Source organism: Acomys russatus, chromosome 8, assembly GCF_903995435.1.
Source record: "Acomys russatus chromosome 8, mAcoRus1.1, whole genome shotgun sequence".
Taxonomy (NCBI): Eukaryota; Metazoa; Chordata; class Mammalia; order Rodentia; family Muridae; genus Acomys; species Acomys russatus.
In genome coordinates, this window is record NC_067144.1 from 20745626 (window position 1) to 20762435 (window position 16810).

The 16810-nt window shown below is 41.0% G+C and overlaps 1 protein-coding gene across 1 annotated transcript in view; it reads right to left on the minus strand.

Moving 5' to 3' along the window:
• Positions 1 to 13255, minus strand: part of Eaf2 (ELL associated factor 2) — a 35106-nt gene extending 21851 nt beyond the window's left edge. Inside the window, exons 1-2 of the mRNA XM_051150547.1 lie at positions 13081 to 13255; positions 10085 to 10179 (exon numbers count right to left, since the gene is read on the minus strand). Of these exons, the coding sequence (XP_051006504.1) occupies positions 10085 to 10179; positions 13081 to 13186 (201 nt within the window). The 5' untranslated portion in view covers positions 13187 to 13255. The remainder of the gene's footprint in view (positions 1 to 10084; positions 10180 to 13080) is intronic.
• Between the last annotated feature and the right edge of the window lie 3555 nt (positions 13256 to 16810).

Below are 16810 nucleotides of genomic sequence, written 5' to 3' on the forward strand. Positions count from 1 at the left end.
ACAGACTGTTTCTCCCACCTTCTCGACCTTCGACCTTCTTCTCGACCTTCAGTCAGCACACATATTATTGCTATCACAAGGCTCATAGACAAGACTATCAAACCTCGTATGTGATTGAGATCTGTGTGCTGGTGGGATAGACTTGTGTTTTGATCTGCATAATCTGCTCCACCACCACTCCTTAAGGCTGCACAGGTCCTTGTAGCTGTGTGACTCATGTGTCCACAGCCTACCTTCCCCAACACTACCCCAACCTCAGGCTGCAAAGCATATTGTATGTCTTTTCTCAGCAGGAATAGGACATAACGACAAGCATAAGATTTTTTTTCTTGTCAGTGCTGGTGACACTTGATAGTAGGCAGATACTAATAGTGCCATCTCCAGGCCTATCTGTGAATAGCCACAGTTCCAAGGGAAAGCATGCAGTCCCATTCTGCGTGACTTCGCTTTCAGCCAACAGCAGCTGAGGTCACTGCATTACAAGTCCACTTGCAGTAAGCGGCTCATAGCAGCATAGGCCATGGTATTGTGCTGGTGAAGCATGGGCTAAGAGCTGACAGCGTGGTATTGGTATTCACAGGCATGACACAGAGACCTAGGTTCAGTCTATCCACAGTGAGTATCTAGTTAGGCAGAATCTTCCATCTGACCTCAGTCTACAGTGTGTGGGGCATCAGGCCCACCCTGGACCGAGGGACATATTTGTTGGAACAGATAAGTCTTTCCTCGTACTCTTGGATTTCTCTCTGAACCGAGCACCACGATGTATGTAGTATAATCTGGGCTTACCTTGCCCTCTCTTATTGAAGTAGGACAACTCACCAACAGCCTGCTTCCTGGAAAATCTGGACGTGGGCACCACCTAGTGTTGAAATGGTGGGAATGAACACGGGCTGAGGGAAAACCTGCTGACAATTTCTGGAGGTAGATGAGGGGTGTCAAATTAGGAAGTGAAACAGGTAACAGATGCTTTAGTGCCTTGATGACATCCGCACAGTACAAACGGCACCAACTGTCATGGATCCATGTGTACTTATAACTCAAAGTCCCAGAAATGGCCAGGCGGTGGTGGCACATGCCTTTAATCCTAGCACTTGGGAGGCAGAGGCAAGGGCATCACTGTGAGTTCAAGGCCAGCCTGGGCTACAAAGTGAGTCCAGGACAGCCAAGGATGCACAGAGAAACCCTGTCTTGAAAAAGAAAGAAAGAAAGAAAGAAAGAAAGAAAGAAAGAAAGAAAGAAAGAAAGAAAACAGACAGGTGATGGGCTAAAAGTATGAAACATTGATAAAATAAGATATTGGGCAGTATACAGAAAGCAGAGATACCCTGTACCCATAGATTTTAAAAATTAATATTATTAAAATTCCCACACTACTCAAAGGGTCAGGATAAAAAACTAGCATTACTTTAATCTGTGATTGACAGCACTTGTTGCTTTCTCAGAGGGCCTATGTTTGGTTCCCAGCACCCACATGGTGACTCATGACCATCTATAACTCCACTTCCAGAGGTTAGAGAAACTGACATTATTAAAATGGCTATACTACCCAACGTGATTTATAGATTTAGTGCAATTCCTCTCAAAACATAAATGGTATCCATCCTACAACTGAAATTTGTAGAGAACTAAAAATATCCCAGAATAGTCAATAATTTTTAATAAAACACAGGGCACTACAAATTTGAGTTTTTAAAATGCTAAAAGCTGAACTAGTCAAAGCAGCATAGCAGTGGCATAAATAAAATACATAAACTATTGGAATAAGACAGTTTAGAAATAAGCCTACTTGTATGCTAGAAAAAATGTATTATTAAAATAAATAAGGCTACACATTAGAGTCCCCTCTCCCTTTTTTTTTTTTTTTTTTTTTTTAACCAAAGTTACTAAAAATATGCATTACAAAATAGCTTAAGGAAATGCTACTTAAAAGATTAGCTCTACATGGGCAGGACAATAAAACTAGATGCCAACCTCTCCCGGGTTACAGAAATCACCTCAAAATGGACTGAAGACTTAAGTGTAAGACTTAAAATTATAAAATGCCTTGAAGGAAACATAGGGAGAATGTTTCTGGATATTGTACTGGCTAAGACACATTTGGGCAAAATTCCCAAAGCACATAAAACAAAAACCAAATAGATAAATGGGATTTCTTAATCTAAAGGCATTCTGCATAACTGAAATGATCGATGGAGAGAGAGAGATAATGTGTGGAACAGGAGACAATAACTGCAGCACTCGTGACTGATAAGGAAAGAATGCCAAAAACTCAATAGTCAAAATAATCCCAATAAATCAACTAAAAATGAGCAATAGATTCACATAGCCATTTGTCAAAAGAAGAAATACAATTAGCCAATAAGCACATGAAGACATGCTTAACATAATTAGCCCTAGGAACAGATTGTAAAATGTAACGATTGTAACTATACAGAAAGCAGTTCCACAAAAAACATGCATAGATTTACCTACGCAATCCCAGTTCTAGATGGTAAGCCAAACAAACACATTTCATTCATCACATGTCTAGGCTGTGATGCTGTATTATTAGCAACAGAAAACAGACTGAGGACAGGAGCAGTCCAAGGCCAATCTCAGACACAGGCTCAGTTGAGGACAAGAGCCTGCGCCGTCACTTTCTATAACAGCTGAAATACAGAGCCTGAACTACACAGAACTGACACTGGGAAAGGTGTCGTGCCTCAGAAGGTACCATATGAGGCCTTAAAAACTGTGGGGATGGACATAAAAAACACAGAAAAGACGAGAACAAAGATGGAAGTGAGGAGTGTCTGAGCACAAGCTTCACCATCGGTGGTAGTGCCAGCTGTTGCCTGGCAAGAAACTCCTCTGACAGTCTCCTCTAGTGTCTTTTTTTTTTTTAATTAGTGTGGGGGGTGGACAGAGAGGAGAGAGAAAAGAGAGAGGAGAGATGAGAAAGAGGAAAGAGAAAGGAGAGAAAAGAGAGAAGAGAAGGAAGACAGATGAGAAGAAAAAGAGGAGAGAGAGGAGAGAGAAATGAGAGTGGAGAAGAGAAAGAGGAAAAAGAAGAGAGGAGAGAGAGAGCAGGAGAGCCAGAGAGAGCAAGAGAGAGTGAGAGTGAAAGCCAGAGAGTGAGAGAGAGAGAGAGAGAGAGAGAGAGAGAGAGAGAGAGAGAGAGGGAGGGAGAGAGAGGGAGGGAAGGAGGGAGAGAGAGAAAATATGCCATGGCAATCTGTGGTGAGAGGACAACTTTGTTGTGTCTTTTCTCTCCTTCCTTTTTGTGGGTTCCAAGGCTTGAATCAGGTTGCCAGGCTTACATAGCACGCACCTTTCACCCTCCAAGCCACACAGCCATGGCTGCTCGCAGTGTCTTCTAAGCCACCCTGAGCCAATATGGAAACAACAGCAAAAACAGTTTTTAAAAATGGCCATAAGCCTAACGTTCTTATGTAGCTGTGGACTATGCTCTGTCCTATGCACTTTGCTCGTAGTAACTCATTTCATCTTTATAACAGCCTTAAGAGACAATTGCTATCTTTACATGAGGAAAAATGAGGCACAAAAGGCTTGATAGTTTGTGCACTGTTAGTGAGTGTCAGAGGGGGATTAAAACACAGAAAGTCTGATTCCAGATCCACGACTCTTAACCTCTTTGAAATGGAGATATGACTTGTTATGCAAAAGGAACAAATAGTCAAGTGTTTATCTCTCCAGGCCAACCTAACTGCCTCCTCAGGTCCACCACCTCTGAGGTATCTGTAGCTACTTGTCAACAGCTTCCTTGTTGTTCTACTTCTAAAAACTAGTAGGTGCGGAACAGCGGACAGGAGACTAAAGCACTAGAAACTAGGTAGATTCAGATGGGAAAGGAAACTTTGGGAGGAGCCAAGAAAATAACTTCAATTCCCTCTCTACATACACTGCTGTGATTCCCTATGATACAGAAGACAAAGTTCCAGTTCTCTAACATGACCTATGGGTCAGCTCCATTATCTGACTCCATCTTTACAAAGGCCTTTTTTGTTGTTGTTGTTGTTTTTAATGGCTTATGCATGCTTTACCAGAGCCCCTTGAGACGCTTAGTCTGCTGCATTGTGAGGGAAGATATCTCTGCCCACAGTCACACAGAACAGAGCAAGGGTTTTATTGCTGGAATCCTGATCCTAACTCCCGTGTCTTATTCCATCAGCCTGTGTCACAGTGATGAACAAAGATTTGGAATGAGGATAGCAAAGCCCATTTTTAAGAATGCTCAAATGATCTGAGATAATAATGAATTTTTTTCATATATATATATATGAGAGAGGGAGAGAGAGAGAGATAATTTTATAATATTGTGATATGTTGGGCAAAGATTACTTATAATTGAACAATCTGTATTTATATGAAGCATATACCCATGGTTACATACAAACAATAAAGCAGGGCTAAGTAGAATTAGCTGCTGTTTTGGATCCAGAGTACTCTCCCCTTTCATCAAGATGGGGACTTAAGAGCAAGCATTGTAACTTGGTATCTCTTATTTGAGGCACTATTTCTTGGAATAAGAAGAAATCTGGATTAGAAGAAATAAAATCTCACTTATCCTTCTGTTCTCTATATGCCCCTTCACCTAGTTGCTTAAGTGAGCATCTCTGCTTTGCTGGTATCTATGGTTACCATCCTTAGGCTGTTTGATGTCTGGTCCCTCAGCTGCTCTGCCACATCAGACACACAGCCATTACTCCAAGTCTCACATGTTCACTTATCTGTGCAGACGTTTCCCAAACATTGAGTCGCATCCCATGCTCAAGTTATCCCTGTCTCAGGAACAGCACACCCACCCTAGAAGGCAGCAGCGCTCACTGAGGAATTTCTTCTTCCCCTTCCAGAAAGAGACAAATTCAGATTCCCCTTTCTTAGCAAAGCTAGAGAGAAGAGCTGGTAGTCCTGGTTTTGTATGTGATACCTTCTATACAGGATCTCAATTCTGCCCTCGAAACTGTTTACTTATGGGGTTGAAGAGATGGCTCCTCAGTTACGAGCACATACCGCTCTTGCAGAAGACCTAAGTCTAGTGCCTATCTCCTTTGTTGGGTGCTTCACAACTGCCTATAATTTCAGCTCCAAGTGATCCAATACTTTCCCATTGGTCTCCAAAACACCTACATTTAAGTGTGTGTGTGTGTGTGTATATATACACACACACACACAGCTATACACTATACACTAATACCAATAAATTTTTTAAAATTAAATTAAATGCTTTTTTCAGTTTGAATTAATTTTTATCTGGTTTTAATTTGGAATTAATTTACATGTTGGTAATTTTAAAATTATGTTTCTTTTTAATGTATACATTTATATTATTACACATGAATAAAATAAGCTACATATAGCAGGAAGAACCATTGAGACAATCAAGAATTATATAAACGTTACATTCATAGTGATTTGGCTATTTGTATTTGGCAGACTTGAAGTAAGCATCTTTCCTGTCTTGTTGGGTCTAAATTTCTAAATGAAGCTCAAGATCTATCCTATCTCATCTCTATTAATTTAAATCATCTAGAAACATCTTCACCCCTCACCAACTAAGCTTAACTGTAAGACTAAACTATCTGGTCTTCAGCCCCATCAGAGACTTAAGAAGAAATAAAACTTAAATGCCTGAATGAATTGGAAGCGCAGGCTGGCAGCTTCCAAAATGAAAAAAAAAAAAAAAAAAAAAAAAAAATGGCTGAGACAGTTAACTGCCTGAACAGTCACCCAACACTCTCTATAACGATGGGGCATCATCTTTCGCTTTCTACCCCAATATATCTGACAGACATATTTGCAAGGCAGGAACTATTGAGGACTTGCTTACCCTGTCTTGGCAAAGTTCTGCCATCAATTCTGCCTGCATCTAAGCTTGCCTATTTTTAGGCAGAATTCTGTCTGTAGCAGAAATGAGGACATTTTGCCCACTGGGCTGGTTTGCCATATTTGAAGCCAACTCCATAAGGAGGTGCTTTGATGTTCATCATCTTCTTTGGGGCAGGCTGGGTGTTGTCAGGAGTTAACTTGTCTTCTTGTCAAAGAATCTTTAGAATAATAAAAACATCTTTAAATGTCATATTCTGTAGTTCTCTGAGGTTTTTGAAGATCTTATTTAACTATTTTACCTTATGTATCTATAGAATCATATCTATTAGACCTAGGATATATATTCTTGTGATAAAATTAGACTAGTATCTGACATGACCATGATTTGTATCAATATACAAAATTCAATACTAATGAATTAAAAATAACCTTATTTGTGAATACCAATTAAAGCCTTGAGTTGAGGAGTAGATTTAATAATCTACCTTTTGTTCTATGCTCCCTCTACATTTCTATATCCCCCTTTCTTTCTGTTCAGCTCCTATCTCCTTACCTACAGAAGAAAGGACTCCTAGTAAGCCTGGAATTTCACAACACTTAGAAAATGGACCACCAATGCTATCCCTGGCTTACTTAACCATTTTCCCCAATTTGGGGGGTGGGGCCTTCAAAGGTATTATTTGCCCTAAATCAGTCTGAAGAAGGCTTAAGAGAACATCTCATTTCCTCTAAGGGATTTGGGTAGGTTTCTGTTTTCTTTCTTGGTTTACAGATGCTTATTTGCATCAGGAGTTGGTTATAAGTTATTATTGGTCTTATACACAGAGAAAACTAGGTTGGACTCAGGGACATCTCTCTTTTCCTTTGTTAAATCTTTTCTTAAATGTTATTTGTAGTTCAACTTCATCTTCTACACCGTATCGGAAGGAACAATTTGTTTGTTATTCTGTTTGACATTAGTGATATCTGTATTTGTACAGACTCTATGTGCACTGCCCTTAAATAAAACTGTCTGAAACTGGCTGGACAGGAAAGAGCTCAGGGGGCCTCTTCGATATCCAGACTCATCTATGTCCTCCTAGCCCCTCCTTTCTACTTGGAGGGAGACTCACTGAGAGCTGGAAGCATGTCCCACAGGAGAAGAGCAGATCCCAACAGGCTAACAGCTCCCCACCACCACCTGCCTGAGCTACCCCAGCAAGGTCAGATATAGAAAGTGTCAGACAGTTTTTGGAGCAAGCAATGGCCATCACAACTGCTTGCAAGGTCACTTTACTGCAAACGGGAGTGAGCAGATATGATTCCCTGGGACAGAATAATGAATGACAGGGTCAAGCAATAGGTTTTAGAATTCAGAGGGCCTGTTCTGTCAGCTACTTATAGGAGAGAAAATGCCCCTTCTCTGGGCCCCTTCCTCCTAGTTAAAACTGGAATAGTAATACCTGCTTTTTCCAGACCGTGAACATTAAAGTCCTTGAGCCAATGCTATTGGATCATATGGTGAGCCACACACCCCACAGGAGTAGTCCTGACTGTCACCAATTAGCTTTATACTTTTCTGTAAATTATTTACTCCCTTTAAGCCTCAGTTTCCTTCTCCATAAAATAGGAGCAAACTCCTTGTATTTGTTGTAGGGATTAAAATTAAGTGGGTAATATATAAAAACCACTAAGCACAGTGTATGAGACCATCTATGCCTCATCCAACGTTTGCCATCATTATAATTTGTTCTTTTTAAAAATGCTTATGAACCTTATAAATGCACAGTATATAGCTGGCTTACAGTCTTCATTTTTATTTGTATATTCTATTTGGTAGTATAAAAAAAAAAAACAGGAAGGGATTTAAAAATCTACCTTATCAAAAAACCCATCAGAATCTGAAATTATTCTTGCTTTAAATTTTTTTTTTATTTTTTAATTATGTTTGTGTTAGGTAGCGATGCCCGTGGAGGCATCTCTAGCAGACTGGAGGGTGGTGCTTACTTCGTTCCACTGTTGTTTTACATTCCAGACATTTATAAGCCTTAGGTTTGAAAACTTGGCCTAGTCCAACAGTCGTTAGCTTAAAATTTTGGCTTCCTGTTGAAGTCATAATCAGGTGTGGAGGGTCACAAGTCTTCCCCAAGCAGGATAAGCATGGACAAAATAGTGTTTGTCTGTACTTAGAGGAATCCCCAGAGAGAAGCAATGTAAGGGACGAGGGTAGGAGGGTGGTGATCTGCAAACCCAGCATCCTGTATGGCAAAGAGGAGGCCAGCTGGAGTTCCGCGGCAAGCCAGTTATCACTGGCTGGTACTTCTGCAGGCAGAAACAGCAGGACAGCAGTTCCCACTCCCATCTTTATGCTTTTCAGTCACTTTTAAAATGAAATGGCTTCTTTTCCTTTGAGTGGCTGGGGATAGGGAAGACAGGAGAGGGGATTGAGAGAAGGCAGCTGGGAGGGGCTGGAGGCAGGAAAGGGAGGATGGAAAGTATAATTCTTTCTACTAAAAACACATTTTTAAAAAAAGCATAGGAAAATGAAAATAAAATTGAATGGCTCATTCAGGTTGTTCCTTAATAAACACCATAAAGTGAATAAGGCTTGACACTGCTGGATTTCAAAAGCTAATGTATCTTAACTTAATGTCATAGTGAATTGATTTTTCATTTTCTTCAGTTCCCAGGGAAACTAATGAGAAATATTCAGTAAGGGCTGCCATACATGTGCTTAAGAAGCCTAAGAACAGCTCCAGAAGCAGCAGACTCCGTCTGATAGAGTTGTGGGCTCTCAGTAAGCGGTACTGAGTTATAAAAGTAAGAAAAAGGCAGCAGACTAGAAGGTAAAACTCGCTGTGGCTCTAACCATGACAAACCAATTCACAGATCTGTGTAAGATGATGACTGGCCAACCCACACTATTCCATTATAAAATTAAAGGCAAGATCTCTCAAAAAGTCCAGTTTAAAAAAAAAATAACGCAAAATTATGAAGTTGTTTTCACTATAACAGATGAAATCAGTTATTAAAGAAAAAAAAAACCCTAAATAATACAAAATTTCTAACCCAAAAACTGAACAAAGAAAACTTGTATTTTATGCAAGTAGCATTGGCTGCATTACTTGAACACATTTGAAAAATCTTTAAAACAGGGAAAATGCTTGGCTAAGGGATCCAGAACCTACCAGCTTCAGCCTAGTCCCTAGTCTGGTGTTCCTAATTCAAAAATTCCAAAATCTGAAATGTCCCAAAATGCAAGTTGTTTCAGCTCAAATGTGACACCTCAAGTGGAAAAGTCTATACCACAATATCATTGCATGTAGAAAGTTATAAATTAGTATTGCAGAAATTATTTTTACGCTAAGTGTATAAGAAGATAAACAAATTTTGTACTTTAGATTTAGGTCCTATCTACAAAAATATATCATTATATATTTGCAAATATTCCAAAATTACTTATTGTTCCAAGAGTTTTGCATAAAAGATGTTCAATGTACGTACTTCCAGGATCCCTCTCACACCAACCATAAAACTACCCATGTTCTTCTCTGTTTAAAATTAGTACAAGTATCAATAGGATGATGTACAAATTTTAAATTTTAACATAAAATCTTCTTTGCAATTTGATCCCAGTCTCGTTTCAGTTTCTAGTCCTTTTACTCCATTGTCACTATGCTTTGATTTGCTGTACACAAGTCACTTACTTCATAGACTCATTCTCTTCAGCATTAGAGCCTTTTACATAATGCTGCGTGGCTAGAGAATTGTACTTCCTGTCTACCTATCACTAGTATTTTAAAACCTCAGCTCGGTTGCTGATTGTTTTATGAAGCCTTTCAAGAGTTCACTGGGCAGAGTATTTTGCTCTATTTAAGTGTGTACACTGAATCTTATATATGTTCTAACTTAAACATTACCTATTTGTTTACACACACATCTACAGTGACAAGTTAGGACTATGAGGCAAGAAGCATTACCATCTCTAGTTCAGAGTATAGAATCTGACTTATAATTAGGAGTTTTATAAATATTACCCCTGCTATCACTTTCAACTCATTTGCTTTGATATTCATTGAGACTATTACATGAATTAAAATATTTTAAAAATTATTTCAGCCAAAAGCGGTTGAAATGCGTTGATTTTGCTTTTTATGTTCATTCATCACTTTAGCCAATCATCAGTATATGAATTGTACAAACTTTCCAATTGAAATTTAGTGGAAACCCTGTAAAAATAGATCTCTTCATCTTAACATATAGAACCACTTACTTCTATATTTGGTAGAGTTATTGTCACCTGTTCACCTTTGCCAACCTCAAGATCTCCTTCACAAGAAGTATCAATAGAAGCAGGTTTGAAGTCATCTAAAAATAGATACAAATACCACTGTTTTTGTAAGATAGAACACTGTATTACTTGTGACTGACAGAAACAACTACGAGAGGATTGTTTCGTGTATGTGAATGTTTTCCTTCTGTGTGTGTATGTGCACCTGTGTGCAGGAGCCTAAGGGGGCCAGTGGATCCTCTGGTTTGGAGGTAGAGATAGTTGTAAGCTGCCACATGGGTACTGGGAACCAGACCCTGAGTCATAATCTATGACTATGACTCATAAAAACTAGTGGTGACTATTATTTATTCTTTACCATGTTCTAAATACTGTGCCAGGATTTTAATGCTACCACAGCCCATCAAGAAAAGAGTCTAAAACACAGATATTACTATTCTCATATATGAAGACCATGCCTGAAAGCTCAGAGAATGCTCTCAGAATCACATTGTATATACATTTGGTGAAGATCGAGGGTTCACAGCCAGGCTTATGTGAAACATTAGTATAAACGTACCCTGTATATGAGACGAAATAATACTTTCTTTCAAATAGCAGCGGTTTGAGCATTGGTTATAAATTGGGTTCATCTGCTCTGTATAAATGGCCAGTTCTCTATTGTATAGTTCTGTTCCTCACTGAGTTATTAAGACTGAGGGTCCCACTGGAAATGAACCTGTTCTCTCTAGTCCAGGCTGGCCTTGAACTCAAGGAGATCCACCCGCCTCTGTCTCCCAAGTGCTGGCATTAAAGGCATGTGCCACTACCACCCGGCGAACCTGTTTTCAAGGATAATGACAGGTTTTGTTTAAATAAACCTAAAAAGATTGTTTGATATTATACTTAAATCAATAAAGAAAGGGGGAAAAGGGCTGAAAACATTTGTAATACCTCCTGCAGGACTAAGTGTGGACTCTAAGTTTGCTTACTCTGCGCTTGAAACTATCGTTGCCTTTTGCATATTCTTGCTTATTGTCATTCTTGTGGCTGGATTTGACTCTGACTTGGATAATATGCTTTTAACATTTTAAGAACTTTTGTAAATCTGGGGGTGTAGTTCAGTGAAAGAGCACTTGCCTAGTATGTGAAGGGCCCCGAGTTTGATTTCTAACACTATAATTTATCAATCAATTAATCAAAGAAACTATAAATAAAAGTCTTTGAAATGCCTGCAAGGCACTTTTCAAAAGCTGTATTTCATTCATTTAATTTTGGATTTGTATCTGCGAGAATGTATATGCCTGTCATAAAAAAATATGCAACTGAGGAACTGGAGAGATGGGTGAGCAGTTAAGCTCAGCAGTTAGGAGCCCTTGCTGTTCTTGCATAGAACTTGGGTCATTCTCAACACCAACATCAGGTCACTGATAACTGCTCCTACAGAAGACTTTAAGCTGCCTTGTGGCCTCTGAGGGCATCTGCATAATGTAAGTATATACACTCAGGCCCACACATATACATGTAAACATTCCCAAAAGATATCTATATCTATATAACTTCTTGGTAATCTTAAACTTTGTAGCTTAAAAAACAAAATACTACTGCATAGCTGAGAAGGAAGAGGAGAAACACATGCTCCATGGGAAAAGGGCATCCAGAGATCAGATAAGAACAGTATCTTGCTTTTAGGAGAGAGAGAGAGAGAGAGAGAGAGAGAGAGAGAGAGAGAGAGAGAGAGAGAGAGAGAGAGTACACAGGGCTTGCACAGCACTCACTGTTTCGTTGTAGAAAACTCTAGATGGTAATCCAGGGCAAAATAAACAAGGGACACCATTGGAGTTCTTCTGTTAGTAACTATCTCCCATTTATTCCACCAAAATATGCTGTTTTTGCTTAATAAAACCTTTTAAAATAAACTTTAAATATATCACCGGAAGGTTAAAGCCATTGCTTCTTCCTGCATTTACTCTAAGTTATTGTAACTAGATTGTCTACAACTTAAACTTTGATGATTGAGTTTTAACTGAGTGTTTTTAGAATGTAAGAAAAAGGACAGATTAATTGAGGAACGTAGAACAATGAAACAGTAAAAAAAAAAAAAAGAGCTGGGCTGGAGAAAGGATGTGAAAAAAATCTACAATTCATACTTTACAATTTATTACATAAACACACACTCACACACATATGCACATACACAAAGAGGTCACGACTCAGTGATGCTTCCTTTATGCTCTAGAATTCTGAGGCCTATTATGCAAAAGAAGTTTTACATACAAAATTAAGCTATATTTTTCGTACTGGCATATCACTCAATTACTAAAATGAAAAGGCTCATCATAGCCTCTTTTCCAACAATATTAAAGATAACTTATTAAAATAAACTCTAGAGAACAAAAAGAAAACCAAAGGGTAGAAGTCTTTGGAAGGTAAAATTTTAAAGTAATTACGAGGGGAAAAAACAACACTTCAAAATTTGATAATCAATAATTACTTAGCTGACCATGAAGTCCGAGATCCAGAAGCGATAACAAACCATTGAGCTAGCTGACAGTCTCTTCCCACGAACAAACTAAAGGAGAACCCTCATGGGCAAGAGCAGGACAAGTGAAACCAGGGAAGAAACATCCCTGCGGCCACTAAGCATCACTTTTGCCCTGCATTCGGTCCTTTGCCCCATCTGTCACCTTTCCATTTCTGCATCATCCACTTGTCACGCTAGTCTCCACAGCCACTCCTGCAGATCCTCTCCACAAAACTTCCGCTCCTGTCTGCCAGTCTCTCTTAAATACTCTCAGGGTTCTCCAACGACCTGCTGGACCTGCCAGGTGCCTGCGCAAGGCTAGGAGCAGGGTAGTACATCGCGGTGCCACCCACCGGGTCTCCCGGGGAGCGAAGGGCCTCGGGGACAGAATGACAGAATCCCGGGGAGTCTGTCTCCATACCACCCCCTCCCATCCCAGGAAGGAGCCCGGGTACCCCGGACAGCCCGCACTCACAGCGCACGGTGTGGAAAGCACAGCGTGGCTGCTTCTCGAAACTTTCGCCTAATTTGAGAACCCGCTCGCGGCGGTCCAGGTACGCGAGTCCGGCTGGCCCATTCATCCTCGTCCTCTGCCCGGCAGACACTTCGCCTTCAGCCTCCGCCGCCGCAGGCGCCTTCAGAAGCAGCTGCACCGACTGACCCGCGGGGACAGGAGCTCCCCTGTGGGGCAAGCCTGGGTTCTTGTCCGGAGGGCTCCTGGCCGCCCCTTGGAGCGCCCCGAGTCCTGATTGGCTGTCTGAAGACAGATGCCCCGCCCCTCGCCTGGAGCCCCGCCCCGCCCCTGGCCCCTTTCCCCTCCCCCTCCCCCCCGCCCCCTTAGCCCCTATTCCCGCGTCGCAACCCACACAGCTCAGGCGAACGCCGCGGCTGCCGCGCTTCGGTGTGCTGTGCGGGTCGGACGCTGAGGTGGACGAACGCCGGGCGGAGATGAGGTAACACACCTGAGAGGGCGACTGGGCATGGGTGAAGGCCGTGGGGGGGGGTGAGGGATGGGGGGGTGGGGAGGGTGAGAGGTGGGGGGCGGGGAAGCTGGAACGCCGGGCTTCTAAACCTGGGGGGGGGGGACAGGCTGGCGGGACCTGCTGACCGGAGCGCGGGCCTCCCCCGCGCCTGGCCCCTCAGGTTTGGTGTGGAAACGGACGCCTGAGGAGCGGCCACGGCCGGGCCCAGGCCTGTGGCTTCCTGAGGCCTAGTAGCCCCGGGGCCTGTTCTGGAACCCCAGTCGCGCCCCCCTCCCCCCTCAGGTGCCGTGACCCTTCTGGAAGCCTCTGGGAGCGACGCTGTTACCTTTGAGGGGCGTTTAAAAAAACAAACAAACAAACCAACAAACCAACAAAAAACCAAACCTTTAACTCCCACAGCCTTTCCCGCCCGGGCTAGGGCCTGGGGCGCGGGGCGCGGGCCGGAGGTTAGGGTTCGGGGTAACTGACTGCTTTAGGTTTCTGGCATTTGTTTCCATCGCAGTGCTCCCTGGAGGCAGTGAAGGGCGCGCGCACGCGGCCTGGGACCCTTGATACCTCAGGGATCAGGCAAGCAGCAGGGTAAGAGCAGTAACTGATCGGGAATTGGCCTTCTCTTTCCCTTTTCCTTCCTCTTGACACTTCACAAGATCATTATCAAGTGGGGGAGACCATTCATTGTGTTACAAGAGAATCCAGAAAAAGAATGCCGTGAGTTGCTCCAGCGCGTCATTTTTTTTTTTTTCAGGCCAATTGTGTGACCCCCCCAGCCCCCCCCAGCCCCCCCCCATCCTTAAGCAGATTTGTTAATTTATTTTTTCCAGGTGGCTGGGTGATTAGGTTCCCCTTCTACCCTTTAAGGGTGCGTGGAGACTATTTTACATGATGTTTATGCACGAAGGTTCTGGAGCCAGGATCCTCCTGGGCAGCTTCATTCTATCAGTGTGGTTTCTGTGTAAGCAAATCCAACACATGTGTTTATCATTAGAATTGGGGAAATAATGATAAGAGCTATGTAAAAAAAATAATACTCATCGCTTAGAATTGTTGAGACGGTTAAACGAGTGAGTTAATGCATGCAAGCGAGTAGAGCAATTCATAGTAGACAGCGCTCTGACTGATTTTTTTAGGGCTCAGCTGCTTTTATTTTTTAAGACGTACAATTGGGTGACTGCCTTCTAAATTTTGAATTCTGTGTACTAGGAATGGCTACTTTGTTCACAGATGTAAGCATTGCTTTAGAGACGCGCCGGTCAAGTCGTGTATTCTGCCTAAGGTCAAAGGGGATTTGTTCTGTGGGCCAAATGAGTGCATATGTACTTGGACGTTGATTTTTATTGCCATAATGGATAAAAGAATTTGCAACCTGAATGACCTCCCGTAAAGGGAATGCTTAAATATATTCTGATGCGCTCTTACAAAGAACGGATAGAATAATGTAGACACTAGAAAGAGTAAGATACTTAACATGCATTCTATAGGAAAGTTTTGCATCTTCGATGGGCTAGGAATTTTATTGGGCTTCCTTTAAAATTGCTTTAGTGAATTTGTCTATTAATGCTTTATATTTTACTCAAGAGGGTCTCATCGTTAAGTGTCTTGGAATTCAATATGATCCACCTGCCTTTGCCTCCCAAGTGCTGGGATTAAAAAGCATGTGCCACTGTGACCAGTTAAGTTTTCATTTTTGCTTTCTTTCTTTTTCTTTTTCCTTCCTTCCTTTCTTTCTTTTTTTCTTTTTGTTTTTTATGAGACAGGGTTTCTCTGTGTAACCGCCCTGGCTGTCCTGGAATTCTCTTTGTAGATCAGGCTGGCCTTAAATTCACAGAAATCTACCTGCCTCTCCTTTCTCGACGGCTGGGACTAAGGGTGTGCGCAACCACATCAGGTTAAGTTTTATTTTTCTTAACAGCACATTGGAGATGATTATGGGCACTACTTTATAGTCCTGATAAAATAATGTATTAAGACCCATGTAGCACAGTTCTTAGCTCATAATAAATACTATGTTATTCCTTATTAAGCAAAAATGTTTTATATTAAATGATACTATTGGGCTTCAAATAATTTAGGACTTAATATAAAAAAGTTTTGGTAAGAAAATTGAGGTATGGACTTTTTAAATTTTAGAATTGATTCACTACAAATAATTTTTAATTTTATTATAATTGCATAACATTTCTGAGGCCTAGTATATTAGGGCTTCCCAAACCATCTCCAGATTCAATAATTAGAGAAAAGGCTCACAGGACTCAAAAAAAAAAAAAAAATATATATATATAGTCTTATTTATAGCTATAATTTATAGTGACGATATGTAAACAAAGTCATCAAAGTGAAAGATCACATAGAGGAAACCAGGCACAGTCTTCCAGCATCCTCTCCCAGTGGAATTATAGGACACAACATGATTTTTCAGGCAGAATAGTTGTGACCACATCTGTGACATGTCTTCTACTAGAGAAGACACTCAGTGATCAGAATTTTTACTGGTTTGTGTTGAAAGATTGGTCCTTTATGGCAATGATAAAAGCTGGTGGAACCTTGAAGAGGTGAGGCGTGGTGGGTAACAATTACATCAGTGGGGTCACCACCCTCAAAAGAATTGATAGTTTTTGTAAGAGTTTTGATAGTCTTTAAGAGAGCCGTTGCGAAAATAGTCAGCCTACCTTCTCAGTCTTCCTTGGGTATCTTGTGCTATGTGATATCTTCTGGTCATGCTCTTGATACCATCTGTCATATGACAAAGCCAAGATAGCTCTCACCAGAGCTAAGCCAGTGCCCTGACATAAGGCCCTGGAACTTCCAACACTGTGAGCCAAATAAACTCTTTGTAAATACTTGGCCTCAGATATTTCATTAAGTATTGAAAGGCAGACAAAGCATATATCATAATTCTTGGACTCTAAACGGAAAGGAGATGTTTGCCACAACCATTCTTCTCATAACAGTTTAGGCATAGTGATCCAGGTTCATAAGAGAACAATAAAAGTCCTTTTCAAGTCCACATTCTAGATGCTAACAAGGGCCAACTTTGTAAGATGACCTTTGAGGAAATAGCCTTATTAATCCTTCCATATCAACTCTTGTACAGTCTGTTTCTCCTCTATGAATTTTATCCTAGAATTGTGTAGAGAGAAACTATAAAGCTAGTACAATTTCTGATTCTTAGTACATTTGACCCTTTTCTTTTTCTTTTCTTTTTTATTTATTTATTTTTTAATG